The sequence below is a fragment of the Halictus rubicundus genome, chromosome 14, assembly GCF_050948215.1.
Source record: "Halictus rubicundus isolate RS-2024b chromosome 14, iyHalRubi1_principal, whole genome shotgun sequence".
Lineage (NCBI taxonomy): Eukaryota > Metazoa > Arthropoda > Insecta > Hymenoptera > Halictidae > Halictus > Halictus rubicundus.
In genome coordinates, this window is record NC_135162.1 from 5677480 (window position 1) to 5700283 (window position 22804).

The 22804-nt window shown below is 37.2% G+C and overlaps 1 protein-coding gene across 2 annotated transcripts in view; it reads right to left on the minus strand.

Annotated features, from left to right (window-relative positions):
* Fas1 (fasciclin 1 Fas1 domain-containing) overlaps nt 1-22804 on the minus strand; it is a 480077-nt gene that overhangs the window by 27296 nt on the left and 429977 nt on the right. For both annotated transcript variants that reach the window (XM_076800371.1, XM_076800370.1), the window contains exon 8: nt 5480-5722. In XM_076800371.1, the coding sequence (XP_076656486.1) occupies nt 5480-5722 (243 nt within the window). The remainder of the gene's footprint in view (nt 1-5479; nt 5723-22804) is intronic.

Genomic DNA, 22804 nt, shown 5'->3' on the forward strand with positions numbered 1-22804 from the left:
GAAGCATGGGCATTGAAGTAATTAGCTGTATTGGTGATTTCGCGTAATTGCATTCACAGGTCAAAATCGATAGTAATTGGCCGAGTTCGAGATAGCTGTGTGTTTGCCGAATGTGTAACTCGACGCATTGTACTCTTAACGACACCATTGTACAACCGCGGAGTTACGGAGCACTGGGACGGGGGGAAAAAAATCGGCGAAATTGATTTTTGCACAGATTGCGGAAATCGAAGATCCACATTCTTTATGCGGTTTTTCGGTTCCGCGAAATTTCGAGCAATTTATGCGATTCGTTTGAGCTGCACGCAATGCCTTTTGCTTTTGTGCAAAACAGAATGGTATTGCTAAAATTCCGACTGAAAAAATTCTGATTTTTGCATGCAATGACTGTTCGAAAATATGGTCGGTTGAATCCAAAAGATTCGCGATCATATTTTGTTCTGGATTTGAAAAAAGATTTGCAGATAAACATTCGCGATGGTATTAGAAAATGGGAACGTTTAAAAATATTTTCGCGAACTGGAGCAGATCCGCGATGATATTTGCGAAAGGCAACGTTCAATTTTTTTTTTAAATAAAATACGGTCGCAGCAGTACAATGCGAATAACACAATAAGCACAATCGCAGGTATCGAAATAAAGTCGTACAATTTTTTTCGCTAACCAAATATCTCGACTGTAAAAAAAAAGAAATAATGTTCGATTCTTCTGCAGCATTATTTTTTCACTTTGTGTCTCTGTGATTAAATAGTCCCCAGGCATTTCGCGCGCGGAAACAAAAGGGGAATTACATTTCGAATTGTATTTTTCGCCATGCTCCCCGCCGTTTATTATATCGGTTGGAACGGTCGCGATTTTTCACCCGAGATTTGCAAAACGCTTCTCTATATCGCCCTATAAATTTGTCGTGTAAAACGCGCGTGTAAACAAGCGCGTTTCAAATCCGGCAACAATAGCGCGGGCGCGAAAGGAATAAACTCGCTCGCGAAATTTATCCAAAGTATCAACGGAATTTATAAATTTATATGGGGGCATTATTCTTTTATGCGACTGAATCGAGAATGCATCGTTTCAATTAAGCGGTGTTCGCTTCCTTTTTGGCGGGAAATATATTTTTCCCGGTGGAATAAAGCATTTTTTTTTCTTTGTCGTTAAACAATTGCATTTGGTTGTCTCCTGATCAAATTGAGTGAGTGATCAAATTTTTATTTGTGAAACATAGTATTGTGCTTCTAAACTTACGTGATAATTCTTATAATGTTGCTTCGGCTGTTTTATTTTCAGCTTGTTAGAGTGTTAAAAAAAAATAGAAAAAATTTGTATTTGTTGCTCCTGCTCGTTACAAATGATACAATTTTTAGTTTGCTGAATAATTTGCAATCTACTCATTATATTTGACGCAATTCTTCGGTCCCATTGAATTTACATTAATAGAATTTACAGACCAGGATACAATTAAATTGTTATTAAAATTTTATTGTGAAACATACTGTTGTGCTTTCAGACTTACGCGATAATTCTTGTAACGTTGCTTTGGCTATTTTATTTTCAGCTCGTTAGAGTGATTAAAGAAATAAAAAAAATTTGTATTTGTTGCTCCTGCTCGTTACAAATGATACAATGTTTATTTTGCATAATAATCTGCAATCTACTCATTATATTTGATGCAATCCTTCGTTTCCATTAAATTTACATTAATAGAATTTGCAGACCAGGATATAATTAAATTCTTATTAAAATTTAACTATATATATATATATATATATATATATATATTTACAGGGTGATTCACCTAATTGGATCGTCCCGAACATCCCTCCTATCATTAACAACAAACAAAAATGTCAAAGATATGCATGATTATGTTTAAACCATATGCTTGATTTTCTATTTCTTCTTACAATTTAAACTCGCCAGAGAAACAGTTTCTTGAAAAACTGCTTCACTCTCGCTCGACATAAATGAAAAACAAATATCGGCATTATAAAATACCTGAATGACGATGGAAAAATGAATACAAACAGATCCAGGATATTCGTGCGAGGATGAAATAAATCCTCGTTTGCAAAATGCGAATTTTTCGCGAATTGCGGAGTTTCGATGGGCGTTATATCAATTGTGCGTCATATTATGCGAACCAGTCGCAAGTTCGCGTGGGGGGGGGGGGGGGGGGTGCTGGTAGCGTTAAATGAAAACGAAGTTCCCTGCCGAAACCCGATAAGGAGAGCGGGTTCTTCAGATTAAGTGGATTGGAAGGTAAAAGTTTGCCGAAAGACGCCTAACGTCATAACAACGTGGGCTAGTTCGACTCTCCTTAAACTTTCCCTCAGAGAGAGAGAGAGAGAGAGGGGGGGGGGGAGAGACGACGTCCCTGGTTGACTCTCGATCCAATCAGCATCGCGAAACTTCTCGGAAGAATAACGAAAAGCCCTCCACTATTTTACAGAGACGTTGCGAAAATATTCGCGCGCCTATTCGAAAAGAATAGGATCCAAGAAGCGATGGTTTCGTTGAAAACAATGTTACTGCAACGAACCTACGCCCATTTTAAAGCTTGGTGCCACTACTATCGTCAACCATCGTTCATTTTCTCCTCGGATATCTTCGCATGGTTCGCCAGCTGAAAAAGTCACGTTCGACCGAGGAAGACACGTTTCGTCTAAGAAACGCCGCAACTTTAAACGGCTGGAAAATATTTATAAAATTTTCTGCGCGAGCGAATCTACCAGGGATTTGAAGATCGAAGCTTTCCCTCTACAGCGAGACCTCGCAACTCGATCCACGATTTTCTGTTAGTTTTTTATGCAACAAAAATGAGGACCAACAACATTCTCTTTGCCAAAGAGAGCAAGAAACTAAATTCAATCGTATATTGCAGAGACTGTTTATATTTTCAATAACTGAACACATCTGCTGGGGTTAACAGGATTTAATTATCAGAATGTAATCTTAATTATTATAGAATCTAATCTTCAAGAAATTAATAGGAATTTCGAAGGGAACATGTAACAGATCCAAAAAGTATTTCAAGAATAAATTTTCGATCTTCGAGAAGTCGTCAGCATTCAAACTATGATAATTTTGTTTAAAAAAATAGTACAGCAATAAACTTGAGCTCATTTTAAAGCTTGAAGCCTCTATCTTCGCACTCCGTCGTTTATGTTTGCCTGACAACAAGGTAGGACAATTGTAAAATATTTTTACACGATACAGTCGGTGGAAAGCCGAAGACACGTTTTCTCGAAAATATGCCACAACTTCAAACGTCTGTAAAAACGTCAAAAATTTTTTCTCGTGAACGAACCTACCAGGGATTTGAAGATCGAAGCTTTCCCTTTACAACGATACCCCGTAACTCGATCTACGATTTTTTGTTACTTTTTTATGCAACAAAAATGAGCACCAAGTTGGATGCAAGGTGCCTTCTATCATTACAAAGTTCGCAGCACAGGTCCCATTCGAAGTTCGACAACTCGGCTAGAAAAAATCGGAGATCACTTTTCAAGAGCTCGTTGTAAAGAGGAAAGTTCAATCTTCAAATCCACGTTGGAATCAGTCACGAGAAAAATTTTGTAACGATTTTACAGACGTTCGAATATGCAGCATTTTTCGGGTAGTCTACTGTTCTTCACTTCCGGTGCAAAAATATTTTACAATCGTCTTAGTTTATTGTTAGGCTAAATAAATTAGGGGGTGCGAAAGTAGAGGCTTCAACCATCAAAATGAGTCTAGGTTTATTGTCCGTACTATTTTTTTTTTAACGACGTTATCGCAGGATCGAAACATAGCATTCTTTATAATTAACCTAAAGTTTGCTTTTAAATAATTAAACTATAGTTACGTATGTACGCTGTACCACAAATTTCGAGAATGGATGCAGCATGTAGTGACTAATCATTTTTTAACGTCTGGTCGAACAATTGAATCATTCATATGTGGTTGACGTCACACACAACGAGTTGATGGCTTATTAATACGCATCATACTTGTCTTCGATGATACTTTTATGATTATTTCAAATTGCAGAAAAATATCACGTCTAGACTTTCATACAGGGTGACCCAAAAATCAAGACTAGATCGTTTAAAAATCGAAAGTATTTATAGAAAAATAAATGCGAATTTTTAAAAAATGAAAGGATTATTGCTTTCTAAAATTGTTTAGTGACTTTTGCGTCACTCTGAACGAATAACAAATTCGAAAAATTGTTAAACAATGGCTTGGGAAGTGCAAGTGTGTAGTGTCAGCATAAAAGCAAGCACGAGAACCAAAAAAAGCGTATTATCATGTCGCATAATCAGCATACAAACAATAAACTTTCTTATCAGTCTGCCATCAATGCACAGCGCATTTCAACGTGTCAATAAACAGACAAATTCCTTAATAGTCCGTTCGGTGTTAAACATTGAGAGAGATAAATCAGGCAAATGCGATCAAGTTTAAATAAATAAAGGATACGATGCAGAGAAAATTCACGAACAGTCCAACGAAAACATTGAAAGATGTAGAAGATTGTAATTACCCCATCGTGTGACTTTCCGAGCAACGATTTCATCGAACAACAAAATAAAAACAGAGTAACATTGAGTTAATCGACCATGCAAGAGAATCCTCTGGTTTGTTGTTATTTAATCGCGACGGAACGATAAAGTAAACAAAAAACATTACCCGATTCTGCATTGCGGAAAATAATATGGAAGATTGGCACACGTTTCAACCGGAAACGCAAAGAAGATGATGGTTTTCTGTGCTAGTTTAGGGTCGCGTGGCTCGAAACGCTTCGAACGTTCGGTTCACTTGTAATTGCGAATTTTTATGCGAAATACCAATTTTCTGCATTATTTACAAGACACCTGAACACTTTCGTCGTTCATTTTGGAAGTGGTGTAAGCCCATTTTTTAAAACAAAAGTTAGATATCACATAATTTGCATATTTGTATTCTCTTTTTATCAACGAAAAATGGACTTGCACCATTTTCAAAATAAACGGCCCACATTTAGTTCCCTTTCTGATCACTTCAAAAAGTCGTCAAACTTGAGAAATGTAAGATTCCAAAAGAGTAACAAAAAATATTAACATAAAAATATTGGGCTTCTAAAACACAGATTACCGGAAAAGTTTATTCGAAGTTGCAGTTTTGAAAGAAAGCAGTTTTTTCATCGACTAGGGTAATGGTCCCATTTACTGTTCCCATATTAATTATACTTATTTTTAAAGCGTAACGAATATTAAAACAGAGATATAGATTTTAATGAAAAATATGTAGTCTCTCTCTTTAAATATCCATCATGCTTTAAAAATAAGTATAATTAATATAAGTGCAGTAAATGGCACCCCAACAGTAATTGGGTGCCCTACCCTAATCGTCCAATTTCGATGCTATCCTTCGCGAAGAAACATTGGAAGCGATTCGTCCCACGAAATCTCGATAATCCTCGGACAGTTAACTCGACCAACATTAAAAATAATCGTCTCACCTGGCTGACGCTCTTGTTCTTTATCTTGTCAAGCGGCAGACGTTCCTTGACACAGTGCAGATTCAGGATCTCCTTGACCCGTTCCTTGTCCTGAAGGATCTTCTGTACACCGGGTTCTTCGAGGGCCGCGTTGCTCGGCGCAAACAGCGTGACCTCTCTCAGTTGGCTTATGGTGCTCATGATCTCGTCGCCGAAATCGCGGATCGTCTCGTAAAACTTGTAGACAGGACCGTCCTCCTTTTCCTGAATGTACAGAAGAGATTTCTATTTATCTTGTCCAAGATGCTGATCGATCGATTCTACGAGGGACCGTTTAAACGAGAAAACGAAAGAAAGAGATGCAAATGAGTAGAACGAAAGAGCAACGAAACAGGGCGGATAATGTTCAGTTTGTTTAACGAAATTTGCAAAAACGTGTCGAAAACAATTTCCGTACGGGGTTCTTTATAGCCTCGCCATGAAGTCTGTGTGTCTGTTTAGTTCAGCCGTGGTACTATTTGCGAGATTAAACGAGCAGTTGAAAGATTATTTATGCATTTTATTTTATTGTTATCGAAATTGTTATATTTGGATATGATTATACACGTTGTTTTATCCAGGCACACGTCGCAATTAGACTGCGTTTATTTTATACGTTCATGGGAGTTATGAGCAAAGCAAGGCAGTGGCATTGGCTTAACATTCACCATGGCAACCCAGAAATTTTTAACGTTTTTTTCTATGATCCTGTAGGTCTTGATGAGAAAATGCCAAAAATTGAAATTTTAAGGCGAGGAATTCACTGGTTTAACAGTTATGCGTGTTGAACAGTGATTAAAATATAGAGAATTGTGTACGGGATCTCGAAGAGATGGTATAATCCAGGATTAAACTAGGCTTTTCGTTTAGGCGACGCCTAAAAATTACTTAACGTGTTAAAATCGCTCAAATTTAAACCTAAATGAGTTTTGAACCAGTCAATTCCTCCCTTTAAAATTTCAATTTTTGGCATTATCTCTTCAAGATGTGCAGGATTATATAATAAAAAGTTACAAATTTCTGGGTTGCCAAAGTGAAGTTCAACCGAAGCATTTAAAGATTCTGATTTTGAGCTGCAAATGATTAAGAACGAAATTCCTGTATTTGCAGTTACTGCAGACAATTTTGTGCTTTTTGTATTCTGCACTATCATTTTTGTAAGGCAACACAAGCTGGTTTTAATAATCGGTGAATTTAACGTTGGACGCAAGATTTATTTTAATTCGTTGTAGTAGAACTTACCTGTGAACGGTAAAACATGCACAAAGACTTCCTGGCCAAGCTAATATTAATACAACACTAGCATTGTCTACAGAAATATTTTTGCAGTCTTCAGAGACTGAATAGCCTGTGGTCTCTCTTGTTTCATTTTCACAAATTTCGCCGTTGCGCAAAGATGACAAATAATACATAAAGGATCTCTCTTGTAAGGAGCGGGTTGTGGAAACACAAAAGCTTCAAGCCGTTGTTAAACATTTAACCGGAAGTCCCCGCTTTAAAAGCTAAAAAGAAAAAACATAGAGGGGGTGCGGATCATTTCAATCATTTCAATCGCTGTCGATGATGTCCCGAGGCACGAGGCACTTCTTCTAACACAGAAAAATAATTATTAGAATTATAATTATTTTTTTTTTTTATTATAATCAGTAAACTAGTCGACTAGTTCATAAGTTCGACAATATTGTACAGAGTGATTCTCACAATTTTTTAAGTATAAGCAATGGCGAGATTGAAAAAGTTTATCAATCGACCGAGGTCGCTTTTCCGACAACATAAACAAAACGAATGATCTTCTGCTTTTTGCCGATTTTTCGGTGGGAATAAATAACGCGCTTTGACTTCTTTCGACCATAAACTGACCAGTACTGTGAATCATACTTCTCTTTAATCACAGTTTATGGTTACGAAACAGTTCGGAGCCATTCGTTTTCGATTCATTGAATTTATTTGCTGTCGGAACATTTTTGTACCGAAGCATCTTGCGTGGGCCAAAGGAAAATTAGTATACATATTCGCGTGAAATTTACAGAATGTGTATAGCTGGCACAAATTTGCAAAATGTATTTTTAAAAATTTTTTATAGTCCAGATAGAAAAGTTGTAAAACCCTTTAGTAATTTTAGTAATTTCTTTAGTAATTCCTCTGCTATTCTGACTAATTGCAATTTTGATTTCTTTTCTTTTTTTTAATTTGGTACAGTAATTTTAGAAATTGCATGGTCTGCACAACCCTTTCGCTTGTGGACCTGATTTCTTAGCGTCCCGGGTTTCAGAAAAATCTGAAAAAATTCTACAGTACTTCTCGCAGTCTCTACTTTAATGTGCAAGTGGTATTTGTGGCGAATGCTTAAATTTTTTCACAATAAAATTGCTAATTCGACTTAGAGTCACAGAAGAAAAGGAATCTTCCTGGTCTGCTAGGTAAAAAATAGCGATTTTTATTTTTCTAACTATGTGCTCCGATTTTGAAAAATCTGAAAAAATTATATGTTAACAACCATAACGAGATGCTACAACTTTAAAAATATAAACTTGGTATCTGGTAACTTCTACAAGAAATTGGCATTTCAAAAATTTTTTTACTTTTTAAAATTCGGTTTCGAATTTAAAAATTCTGAAAAAATTCATAGATGTGCACTCGGATAGCTGAAATATGCTTGATTTTTTTCAGAATTTTCGATCGAAGGGGATAAGGGAAATTACGGAAAAACCTGATTTTCGTTGTCACCCCATTACTACCCCGCATGTCGACATATAGGGTTGAAAATTGGCACAAAGCATTTTCTTTGGATAAGCTATCCAATGGCCTATTGCAAATTCATTTGACCTCTTTATTCGGCTACACCCTCTAGACCATATCGACCCATATTGTCGACAGAGGGTTAAAAAATCAGTAAAATTACAGGTGACTGCTTTTGTACAAGCATTTGCCACACTGATCGCTGCAATTCCCGTCTACTAATTTTCCAGCACATCCAGAAGCCGGTCCGATTCGCGTGAATCACCCTGTACAATCGGGTAAGGAAAGCACCGTTTACGTTCGCGACGCGATCAAACGAAATGCACGGTCTCTGCACGCGATCCTGCACTTCGGAATTGGGATTAACCGTCGAGAGGTTCTCATAGATCAAAGTCCCGGTAATTAACCAATGAATTAACAGTGAATCCTGAAACTGCAGGAAACGAACGACGTCGGACATCGGTCTCCACGTTTCCGGTCTTTGTTTTGTCCACGCGATTTTTATTGTCGCCGTTGGAAATTTTTGCGAGTCGAAAAAAGGCTCCGGCGTCGTAGGAAAAAGCGTATATCAAGCGGGCATTGAACCGTTCGATCAGATTAAAGGGCGGAGGATAATTAACGAGCCGGTGATTAGCTGCTAGCGACGCTCGATTTCTCGCTCGCCCCTCGTCCCTCGGCGCTCATCGACCGGATTAACGACTGAGAACAGAAAAAGTAAGAAACACAGGCCCAGTGTGGAATTGTGGGTGGGGAAAAGGGGTGAATGTTTACGCCGTTTGTCGAACGAATGGTTCCACACCATTCCTCTGTTTCGGTCCTCCGTTCCCCGGAAAATATTCGGCATTCGAGAGCCTTAATCTGGGTCGAGTCTTCGAAGAAACGTGCATGATCAATGATATAATATTTTGGTAAAATTTTAATCAAGCTCTAGGAAGCACCGATGAAGCTAGAGATTGATTCTTCTCAAGTGCCTAATCATTGTACTTAATATTAGAAATTATTCTGCAGCTCAATATAAGACAAAATTCATCTTCTAGAAACTTGCATGTGAAGTGTAATTTTATTTTAACATGAAATAACGTAAAATGGCTCTAGGAAGAGGAGACAATAGACGCAATGCGATAATTTTCTGAACATGATTTTACAGCATAAACGTAGAATGCAACGTCATTTCACAATTTGTTCTGCATACACTAACTTCCAGAAAAATGTTTTTACCAGGGACCATAACTGTTGTAACCAAAAGGAAAAAAAGTCATGGAATAACAAGTATTTCAACGACTACAATCGTATTGGTTACAAATAAGGATTATAAGTAACCGAACATTTTTTCTCTTGTTGGTAAACGTTATCGTTGAGAGAAATCCATTTCGATCACTTATAACAGTTATCAATGAGAGATTTCGATCGCTAATAACAGTTATCGATGGGAAAAGTTTATTTCGTAACAGTTATCGACCCGAGAAATTTTATTTCATAACAGTTATTGGCCCGAGAAATTTTATTTCATAACAGTTATCGACACGAGAAATTTATTGCGATCGCTAATAACAGTTATCGATGGGAGAAGTTTATTTCATAACAGTCATCGGCCCGAGAAATTTTATTTCATAACAGTTATCGACACGAGAAATTTATTTCGATCGCTAATAACAGTTATCGATGGGAGAAGTTTATTTCATAACAGTCATCGACCCGAGAAATTATATTTCATAACAGTTATCGACACGAGAAATTTATTGCGATCGCTCATAACAGTTGTCGATGACAGAAAATTTTGATCGTTTATAACAGTTATCGATCAAAGAAATTTATTTCTATCGCCCATAACAGTTATCAATGAGATAAATTTATTTTGATCGCTAATAACAGTTATCGATGGGAGAAGTTTATTTCATAACAGTCATCGGCCCGAGGAATTTTATTTCATAACAGTTATCGACACGAGAAATTTATTGCGATCGCTCATAACAGTTGTCTATGACAGAACTTTTTGATCGTTCATAACAGTTATCGATCAAAGAAATTTATTTCTATCGCTCATAACAGTTATCAATGAGATAAATATATTTTGATCGCTAATAACAGTTATCGATGGGAGAAGTTTATTTCATAGCAGTCATCGACCCGAGAAATTTTATTTCATAACAGTTATTGGCCCGAGAAATTTTATTTCATAACAGTTATCGACACGAGAAATTTATTGCGATCGCTAATAACAGTTATCGATGGGAGAAGTTTATTTCATAACAGTCATCGGCCCGAGAAATTTTATTTCATAACAGTTATCGACACGAGAAATTTATTTCGATCGCTAATAACAGTTATCGATGGGAGAAGTTTATTTCATTGCAGTCATCGACCCGAGAAATTTTATTTCATAACAGTTATCGACACGAGAAATTTATTGCGATCGCTCATAACAGTTGTCGATGACAGAAAATTTTGATCGTTTATAACAGTTATCGATCGAAGAAATTTATTTCTATCGCTCATAACAGTTATCAATGAGATAAATTTATCTTGATCGCTAATAACAGTTATCGATGGGAGAAGTTTATTTCATAACAGTTATCGGCCCGAGAAATTTTATTTCATAACAGTTATCGACACGAGAAATTTATTTCAAAACATTTCATAACAGTTATCAATGAGAGAAGTTCATTTCGATCGCTCACAATAGTTATTGATGAAGGAAATTCGTAAGAGTTATTATTAAATAGGACAACTTTCAAATGGTCGATAATCAATTATTTAATAAATTTAATTGCGTAAAATTTAGTTCGTAAAATTAATTGCTACAATCTAAATTTAATGTGACAAGCATGAGTTCTTCCAAATTTTCTCCCGACAAATTACACCGCAAATCATCTAACGTTAATTTTAGAGCAGAAAAGGTTCGTCCAACGCCAACCTGGCCAATTTCTGATTTTCCTTGTTGCAAAATTTTGGAAAATTTTTTTTCAGAATTTGTGTTGTTATTATGGTCTGTTCACAGGCTTGCTCCATCCGAAAAAGAGTAGACAACTCAATAATTAAATAAGCAACTGAAATGAATTTTCTCATCAATAATTATTATGAACAAGTGAAAAGAAATTCGATCATCGATAACTGTTATGAGCGATCCAAATAAACTTCCCCCATCGATAACTGTTATGAGTTATCGTAACGGTTTTTCTTAATCGATAACAGTTATCGAGAAGGATCCAATTTTTTGGACACTAATAACTGTTATTTGTAACCAAAAAGCATAAACATCGATATTTTTTTATCATTTTGTTCTCCTAATTTTTTTCTTTATATTTTGAGTAGATTATCTTAAATGTCAATAATAATCAACTTTTTATCAATGATTTTTAACGTAGAAAATTTTAGAATGACTATTATTTTTGGTCCCTGGTTTTACCATGAGCATAGAATGCAACGGTTACACTTTGCTTGAACCTGGTGCTCTTTAAACCATCACAAAAAAGAATTTTCCGATCTTGAGGGGAATTTTCAATTTCAACTTTGCAGATATTCTTCGCGTAACATCTCATCCTGGTTTATTGTCATTTAAAGTATACTCAGAGTACATCGAGCTAGAGCAATAAAATTTTTAACTAATTCTAGGAAACGTTGAACTTCCTGTTCGCGGTTCGCAATCAAGGTATTCGATCGACCACACGTTCTTAGAATTCTATTATGGAACATTTCGTTTTCTGAAGCTGTGTCCCAGTTTCGGCCATCCTCGTGTTAATCTTCCGCGAACTCCTCGAGTCTTCGACAGACCGGAAGCGTGTTGAAAGGGAAGATTAACCGGACATTTGCGGCGGTTACGGTGGAACAATATTGTCATTGGATAAAGGATAATAACAAAAGGATAGTGTGCCGGCTTGCGCTTTAGGGGAAGAGACAAGATCGGGTAAAAATATCATTCGACGTGGTAGGCAAGCTAGTAGGGGAATATCTAATGAATTATTATATACTGGCCTACTTCGCTAAACTTTCGGTAGGAAAATAAATGAACGACTGGACCCTATTGCAAACAACGTCGAGCCTTGATTGGAAAGTAAAAAAAAAAAAAAAAAGATGGAGAGAGAAAGAGAGTGACAGAGACAGAGTGAGTGAGAGAGAGAAAGAGAGTGAGAGAGACTTGGGGAGGGGAAAGGAAATTGAAAAAAGAAAAAAAAGAACCGACTGCTCGAAATTGAATACGTTTCCAATCACTGGAAGGACCCTCGTTCTGTTGCCACAGGCTGTTCCGTTAATGAAGCCAAGAAGAATTTAATTAGAAACGCCCGGCGTCGATGAAACATTTATGAACGCTCACGCTCCCACACAATGATAATTTCAGAACCGATTCTGTTCGGGAAAGACTGGGATTATTAGCAAGCATTCTTCTTTCTAGTTTTAGTTTATTCCACTGAATTTTCTGTATCTCGATAAATTTATTGACGAATTGTTAGTTTGTTTCTTAAGTTGAGGAAGAATCGAGGGCAAGCTTGTTAGGACTGTTATAATTCTACTTTAGAAAATGCGGATTCTGTTTGCTTCTACTATCAATATTTAGAGCTATGGTAACCTATAAAAATATTTGAAGCTATAGCAATATTTAGAGCTATAGAAAACTGTAGCAATATCTGAAGCTATGACAATATTTAGAGTTATAGCAAGTTATAGCAATATTTTAAGTTATAACAATATTTAGAGCTATATCAATATTTAGAGCTATAGAACGCTATAGCAATATCTGAAGCTATAACATTATTTAGAGATATAGCAATATTTAGAGCTATAGCAATATTTGGAGCTATAGAAATATTTAAAGTTATAGTAATATTTAGACCTATAGCAATATTTGAAGCTATAACAATATTTAGAGTTATAGCAAATTATAGCAATATTATAAGTTGTAGCAATATTTAGAGCTATAGAAAGTTATAGCAATATTTGGAGCTATAGCAATATTTAGAGCTATAGAAAGTTATAGCAATATTTGGAGCTATAGCAATATTTAAAGCTATAGTAATATTTCGAGTTATATAAATTTGTAGAGCTATAGAAAGCTATAGCAATATTTGAAGTTATAACAATATTTCGAGTCATAGCAAGTTATAGCAATATTTGAAGCTGAAGCAATATTTAGATGTATATCAATATATAGAGCTATAGAAAGCTACAGCAATATTTGGAGCTATAGCAAGCTATAACAATATTTAGAGTTGTAGCAATATTTAGTGCCACACTGGCATTAATTTTCGATCATTGTGGGCCTGTTAAATTCTTATTGGCTTGATACAGTGTCTCTTCCCTTACCCTTCGAGCAGAAAATGAAAGTCGAGTCACTCGGACCATCAGAACGAGAGGCCCTTCCTAATTCGTTTGCTTCCTGAACGATCACGCTTCCCTCGTCTTTTAATTAACGTCTAATAAATTAATCTAGAAAGTCAGATACGGTAAGCACAGTCAGGTACACAGTGATCCTCCGAACCACATGAAACAATTAATTAATCTTCTCCAGAGATCTGTAACTCTGAAGAGAGATATCCGTCTCTCCGTTGTAAACTAATAAAAAATAAATACGAACAACAATTGCCGAGGGTCCTGACTGTTCTTACCAGGGTCTTGCTACCTTCTGCACGTTCTCTATAGAAACCAACAGAAGCTCGTTACACGACTAATTAAAAACGGTCGATCTAGAATCGCCCATTCGACTGTCGCAACGCAGTGAGAACGCGTTACTCTTTTTCTCATTTATATTTATATATATATATATATTTATATATTTATATATTTTTATATATAAATATATATATAATAGATAAATATAAATCCGAAGGTTTCTGCGGAAGTGTCGTGTGTATTTTTCTCTGATGAGTTCATTTTTAATAAGTACTTACGATGCCCTATATGACATGCAGAGTCCAATAGAGACATGCAAAGCACCACAGAATAACATCATTGAGTCAATATAAGAGTAATAAACACATGTACACAATTGATAGAAAATTTTGTTTATTTTATACTTTTTCGTTTCTTTTTTTCTTTGTTTCTTTTTTTATCTTTTGTTCGGCTAATTCGTTCGGCTCGAGAGGAAAAGGGATTCCACGGTGGATTCCGCTTTTCTGCTCTTTCGCGAATTCTATCTACCTTGCCAGTCCGCAATTCATTCTCAGAGGAACGCTATACCGGAGGAATTAGTATTGTTTCTTGGCCGCATACCAACCCGATACTCTGTGCCAGAATACGCGTCCGAACGAAACAATTCAGTACATAATAAACGAGTAGGACTCAATATTCACAGTATTCAATGTAAAAACATATTCTCTCCTTAGAAACAATTCGATGGAGCCCGGAAACATAATTACAGCGAGTGTTGAATGTGAATCTGCGATCTTCGATACACACTGGCTTCCATTTTTCCTGTCTAAATCTGACTAGGCTACGAATATTTATGCAAATTCATTGACAATGAGATTCCCTCTTCATCGATGCTTTTAATAATTATTAACTAACAGACCGCTAAAAGCAACGCGCGTTGTCTCGTCAAGATGCCAAGATTGAATTTAATCAGACTCTAAAAATTATTCGCTCAAATTGCCACGGAAATATTGAGAACCGCGTGGGAACCATAATCGAACCGAGTCCACGTCACGAGGACGATCCGCGGAAGAACTTCGTTTATAGTAATCGGCAGAAAGTTGATCTCGTATTTCCTGAGCGGTACATCGTGCAAATCAAACGGGAAACGTGGAATTATAGCCGGTGGCGATAATGGAAATTTTAATCGAATCGGTTGGCCTCGACGTCGAACAAAAAGAGTTTAGGCTCGCAACGGGAACACTGGAAAGATAGCTGCTGGTTACAGCGTGTAATTGGCTCCGTTCTTTTGCTAGGTGTAATGGAGTCGGACACGTGGCCGATAGTAATTTAATATCGGCTGGCAATTAAACGTTCGATTGCCGGATGGAAATCGTTAGCGCGATAACAACCGGCGCGATTAAATAGATCGCGACACCCGGTGCAGTCGGAATTAAATCTATTGGCTCTGTTCAAGGTCGTTCATCCCTCTTACATACTCAACCCGATCCAATGCTTCCTCCTGTGATTTAGGATCCACGATCCAGGACCAGCTTGCAAGTTCGCTGATACAAAATTTTCTGCTTCAACAGTGCTTTATAAAGGAACGGGGCTAAACTTCACCTTGGCAACCCAGAAATTTTTAACTTTTCGTTATACAATCTTGTAGATCTTGACGAGAGAATTCCAAAAATCGAGGTTTCAACGCGAGGAATTCACTGGTTCAAACTGGTTATGCAAAAAATATCTATTTCTTGGACGATCCAGAGTTAACAGTATGCTCAATGAAATATTTTTCAAGGTTTCGGAAGACAGAGTTTTGTTAGACGGTACGAGCTAAAGAGGGATGACACTTCGGTCGAAACAATTATCTTCCAACTGCAGCATCGACGACCCTAATCGATTATGTACAGGAAAATCGAAGCCAGTTCCAATTACGACCAAACTGAGCATAACTTCGCACGGGCCATCTATCGTTACGGAATTGCAAAATGAAACGGCAATATTGTAACGGAACATCGACAACCTAAAGGAGAAAAATCACGCGGGGATTCACGTAGAATATCCAGAGAATATCGCGAACATAAACTCGATGCTTATATCGGGTTGCTACATGTTCGGTAAGTTTCTCTAAACAGCATCATGACGTCCTCTCTCTCTGTTCTATTATTTTACACGCTTACTCTTGCTGTCGGAGGTTTCTCACCCCGACGAAAAGCCCTGTAAACAGTCTTACATCATATATAAAATATGAACACCTCTGTGGATCACAACGTCGCGAACGAGATCAATCGAACGGCCCGGCGATCAATCTTTCTCCCCGATCGTATCGCTACGAACAATTTTCACTGTAGCGACTTCAATGCACGACGGGGGCCAGATAGATCGCCCGAATCTGCAATCTCGGGACTGGCAATTTACACAGTCGCCGAAAGAAATTCCTCTCGATCTTCGATAGATCGCCCGTACTCAACGAGAGAAAAAGGAAAACATTCTTTAGACAATTTTCTTCGATTGGAAAAAGAGATCATCGATCGCGAGGATCAGCGGTGCACAATAATGTCCGTAAAATCGTCCCGATGATCTCGCAGCGTTTCGATGATGATCCGCCAGAGGTCTCGTCATCGCTGAGGATAGAGTTAAGCTACCAAGTTGAACGTTGATGATAGTATCTTACGTAGTCTATTAGCGATAGATCAGGCGTGATGAGATGATTCAAAAAGGGGATGAGTGGCAACAGCGTTCATGATCGAATGCACTGATTCATGTCACATGAGATATCACAATGGGTTAATGCCGTATATTCTTTTTTTTTTTGATCGTTTTATTTTTTGACGTTTTTTTTTCTGAAATGAATGTCACGAGGGCGACTATGCTTTCTCTATTCATGACTGTGTCGACGGAGGATCGTTTCGATTTTCGTCGACGATATAACATCGTGTACCGGTGCTCCCGTCCTTGACAACATGCGACATTCAAGGGAGGCTAACAGTCGGAGAGGCTAGCAGTGCATAAACGTGCAGTGCGTACTTCGATCTAGACACTGGCGATTTACAAGGAAGATTTCATTCTGAGATCATCGAGTAGCTACTTACTCGCTACTGATTTTTGTCTTTTTTCTTTTTTCTTTTTTTTTTTATTGTTGTCACTGTAACAGTCGGGAATATTTTAACGGACGGTAGACGGTAACCTCGTTCTTATGGTTCGTTCGTGGAAGTAAAATTTTCTTTGCGAAAGTTTATCGGCACTGTTACGAGTTCTATGCTTTCCAGGGATACTTGCATAGCGTTGGGAATGATCAGGGGGGGGGGGGGTATTGTAAAGACTGTTTTAAATTTTATGAGTCGGGGAACGTGGATTCTGGGAGGAAGTGGGTCACCGGCTATTGAAAGCTGAGATTCAGCTGGGAATCAAATTGTTCGAGTGTGAGATAATAATTTCATTGTACTGTTTCAAATCAGTATTTCCATATCATTTTCACTCCTAATAATTACCTAACAGTAATAACGACGTTACTATTTTTATTAATATTGGAATAGAGCAATAGAAGAACCCAAAGACAATGAAAAAATCAATTAATTTATTAATACAGAACTATTTTAAATTCTCTCAGAATAACATTGTTGTTTCTCAAGAGCTATTCAATGACTTTGTAGAAAATTGTAGCATAAATTGATTCACTCGAGTGCACAATAAAAAAGGAACAATTTTTTTAATTTTTGAAGTCACTTAACTTTTGTGAAACATAGTAATAGGACTATTACTAGTTTTATTAATATTGGAATAGAGCAATAGAAGAATCCAAATACAATGAAAAAATTAATTAATTTATTAATTCAGAAATATTTTCAATTCTCTCAGAATAAAATTATTCTTTCAGGAGCTTCAATTCAAGAACGACTTCGTAGAAAATTGTAGCATAAATCGATTCAATCGAATATTCAATAAAAAAGGAACAATTTTTTAATTTTTGAAGTCACTCAATTTTTGTGAAACATAGCAATAGGACTATTACTAGTTTTATTAATATTGGAATAGAGCAATAGAAGAATCCAAATACAATGAAAAAATTAATTAATTTATTAATTCAGAAATATTTTCAATTCTCTCAGAATAAAGTTATTCTTTCAGGAGCTTCAATTCAAGAACGACTTCGTAGAAAATTGTAGCATAAATCGATTCAATCGAATATTCAATAAAAAAGGAACAATTTTTTAATTTTTGAAGTCACTCAATTTTTGTGAAACATAGCAATAGGACTATTACTAGTTTTATTAATATTGGAATAGAGCAATAGAAGAATCCAAATACAATGAAAAAATTAATTAATTTATTAATTCAGAAATATTTTCAATTCTCTCAGAATAAAATTATTCTTTCAGGAGCTTCAATTCAAGAACGACTTCGTAGAAAATTGTAGCATAAATTGATTCACTCGAGTATACAATAAAAGAGGAACAAATTTTTTCATTTCTGCAAAACATTTTGAGAACCTCTGTTCTAACGCTCAATAGCTTCATTGTTAAAAGCCATGAAATTTGACTTTGTAGAATATTGGAGAATAAATTGATTCACTCGAGTGCACAATGAAAAAGGAACAAATTTTTTCATTTTTGAAGTCATCTAATTTTGGCAAAATATTGTTAAAAGCTATAAAATTGTATGTAGTGGCATGTTGGTTGCACTCAGGTACGTGTAGAAGCGTGTAGAAAAGATCTTTGTTATTCGAAAGCAGAAGAAAACTGTACTTCCATCTTAACAGTCCCGTTAAAACCAGTTGTAAAATTTTACAAAAAAAGGATCAAAGTGTATGGATATTATTGATAATTAATATTTAGTAACATACAGAAATTGGAAGCGGCAACAATCTCTACGCAAGTACTATTCAGACGACTTACCGTGGCCTCTTACAAAAAGAAAATATGACAGTTATAATCAGAGTACGGTATTTAGAATTAGAATATGGTAATTGTAATTACGACGATTGTTTCAATCGTTTCTGAGGGACGTATCTCTAAGGGAGATAGTTCAGAGTCCAGATTAGGTTAACCAACGGTGGGCAATGTACAAAGCACAAGAATACACAGGGCAGGGAGAGTATGTGATATATTATGTGAGAATAGTCTCTTTCAGCGAAGCAGGATCATCGTTCAGATCGAGAGTGTTTTTGGGGGGATCGATAGAGATTATACACCTTCACCGCAAATCTTCCTTGCAAGAAACGACGGTGCATTCCTCAGGCAATAGCTAAGAGTTCATTCGAGCGCTGTTTCGAAACCACCAAAAATGTTTGTTTAACATTAAACCGATGGTTCTCGTTGTTGGCTATCTAACACAGTCGATCTAAGTCTAGATATCAATCGAAAGCATCTTAAAGACCTACTGGCTCTAACTCCTTTTGCAGAGATCAGCTCACGATTATTTTTTCCAGCTTTCGATGATCTAATCTAGTATACTAACTCTTGGCAGGATCATCCTCTTCGTTTCTTTCTTTGTAATGTTCTTCTGAAACGTTTACATTGTCACTTGTCATTTTAATATTTTGGTGCATAGAAAAATGGTTTGTCAAAGCATAACGTTCTCTTGAGTCATTTGTGTGGTTTTGACATTCTAGAAACTAATTCAATGCAGATTTTTATACAGACTAAAACATCGGACGAATAGAAAGTGAATGGAAATGTTATTCTCCCTTTAACATATTCAATAAATTGAATATAACACATCAATGTCCTTAAATCAATAAAATCTATTTCCAAAATAAAACTCTAGGACCTATTAATATCTTTTTACTATTTTCCTGTCTCGCATTTAGGGGATTCAGCTGAACCTATACTTCCCACATACTAGAATAATCCCGCAGTAGTATGTACCACGTTTGCTCAGACAAGGAAACGTCACGGCAGAGACCTTTCTAAAATCCTATAAAAATGTACTGAGACAATTCGGGGTTAAACTTCACCTTCTGGGAGCAAAATTTTCTAACTTTTTTTTATATAACCCTGTAGATCTCGACGAGAAAATGCCAAAAATCGAAGATTTAAGGCGAGGAATTCTCTGGTCAAAAATTCATGCGTATTTAAATTTGAGCGATTTTAAGCGTTTTTGACGGGTATAGACGCCACCATGCTGATGCGTGCTCGGCGTCGCGCATAACTTTTGAACCGGTGAATTCCTCGCATTAAAACTTCGATATTCAGCATTTTCTCGTCAAGATCTATAGGATTATGTTTAAAATAAGTGCCAAATTTTTGGTCCCAGAAAGTGAAGTTCAGCCGAATTTGGCGTATATAGTTCCAACCCAGACCTGAGACCAAGGATCCTAAGAATTTAAACAATATTTTACATACATTAGCGTATGGAGATATTGTTATATGGGAGGGGCGAAATTCTCTCTATAATCCCGGCTCTTATTAAACAAATATCCCACTTAAAAATATTGCCGTCGGAAACGTTTCACTAAAAATACCCTCGATAAACCGGTTCCGATCTGACGCGCATATCGGAGGGACTCTCTTTGTCGTGGGGGAAAAAGAAAGCAGGGGAAAGCAGGGCCGGCACGATTACCAAAGGAACTTTTTTCGGTGTATCGAGAAAGCGGCTAACGGGTGCAGAACGAACGGCCGCATCGAAATGAGATTTTTTCCCCGAGGCTTTTAAGCCATCCTTTCTCAACGCCACGGGGGAGTGAGAGAGAGAGAGAGAGAGAAAGAGCAATAAGGCTCACCGCTTCGTCATGTCGAAAATGCTTCCCCCCCTCGCTATTTTCCCTCACGCACTATTTTCCCATCCGCGTTTGTTTTACCAGAACCATGTGTGCGTGTGTACGTGCGCGGAGCTTTTGTTTATCTTTGGCTTCATTCGATATACGCCCCTCCTCCAACTATTTTTATCCGACGACTTTTCACCGAGGCTTAATCCGTCATATTTGATGCGAATTTTATATTCGGATGTTTGGAAATTTTTAACGCGCCTCCCTGTCCGCGCGAAAATAGTTTTTGCGTGGCAGGTGGGGTCACAGTGATTAATTGATGGCCCGAGAACAGTTTTAGTACATTGATCGTGGTTCATTCGAAAAAAATGTTCACGGTTAACGCTGCATTTATAATTGGCGGATTTTTGTGGCGAAAATTGTCGACATTAGTTGCAAAATACAGGAGCTGTATGCTAGAAATAGTAGAATAGCGTTTGTAGATGCTGTAAATGTTTACACTGTTTTGCATTTGGTCTGTAATAAATGCAGAAAATATGCAGCCTATCCGTAATAAATTATTTTAATATTCACACTGCAACACTGTATTAACAAAACTGATTTAATATTCATAAGACTGTGCCAACAACAGTGTATGCCCGGTGGAACGATTTCTGATAGACAAAAATTAATTAAAATTACTCATGAATATTTCATTGCAAAAAAGAAAATAGTAAAAAACGTACGTGAATGTAATCAACAAGTCGACTGTTCTTCAACGAAATTTTGTATTCTGTTAAATCGATTCAGCGCAGATCAAATCACGGTGGAATATTCAAGATAGTTTTTAATAAAGTGATTACAGTGAATACTCGATATATGTCAACAACATGGATCTTGCCAGCGACGTATATCGTACAGAAGATATTATCCGAGCCGTGTTATGTTTACACCCCTCGGCGTTCGAGGCCTCTCAAGAATAATTCCGCGACGTTTATCATCAAGGCCTTGGCGACATATATCGAGAAATCACTGTGTATCGACTAGAAGGTACTATTCTTTGATACACTGCCGAAAGTAGAAAAAGACAGCGAAACTTCTTGGCCCCTCATGGACTGTACCCCGCGATACTGGGGATAATTCCGCGACGTTTATCGCCCAGGCCTTGGCGACATATATCGAGAAATCACTGTGTATCGACTAGAAGGTACTAATCTTTGATACACTGCCGAAAGTAGAAAAAGACAGCGAAACTTCTTGGCCCCTCATGGACTGTACCCCGCGACAGTGGGGATAATTCCGCGACGTTTATCGTCCAGGCCTTGGCGACATATATCGAGAAATCACTGTGTATCGACTAGAAGGTACTATTCCTTGATACACTGCCGAAAGTAGAAAAAGACAGCAAATTTTCTTCGCCCCCCATGGATTGTGCCCCGCGATAGTGGGGATAACTCCGCGAAGTTTATCGTCCAGGCCTTGGCGACATATATCGAGAAATCACTGTATATCGACTAGAAGGTACTAATCTTTGATACACTGCCGAAAGTAGAAAAAGACAGCGAAACTTCTTGGCCCCTCATGGACTGTACCCCGCGATAGTGGGGATAATTCCGCGACGTTTATCGTCCAGGCCTTGGCGACATACATCGAGAAATCACTGTGTATCGACTAGAAGGTACTATTCTCTGATACACTGCCGAAAGTAGAAAAAGACAGCGAAACTTCTTGGCCCCTCATGGACTGTACCCCGCGATACTGGGGATAATTCCGCGACGTTTATCGTCCAGGCCTTGGCGACATACATCGAGAAATCACTGTGTATCGACTAGAAGGTACTATTCTTTGATACACTGCCGAAAGTAGAAAAAGACAGCAAATTTTCTTGGCCCCTCATGGACTGTACCCCGCGATAGTGGGGATAATTCCGCGACATTTATCATCAAGGCCTTGGCGACATATATAAAGAGATCACTGCAACAAGTTTTTTAAATTGGTATTCAATAAAGTGAGTAACAAGGCTTTCAAAATAGTTTTTCGTAAGTACAAATTTTGAAACATTCTTTTTTAGGAATTCTAGAGAATAGAAGAGAAGTTGGGCGTTGAATGTGGTTTTTTATTATTAGTGGAATGAATTTCATTTTTGAAGAAACCTGGGGGAGCCGGCGATTGTTAACGGTGAAGTAGAAAACCCGAGGTCGAAACCGGCAAAATATTCGCGCAAATAACGAATGCGACCGCATGCGAGAACATGGTCGGTTGTTCGATCCGGGGAGGGGGGGGGGCTGTTCGTTGCAGAATTAATTTCCATTGCCGCG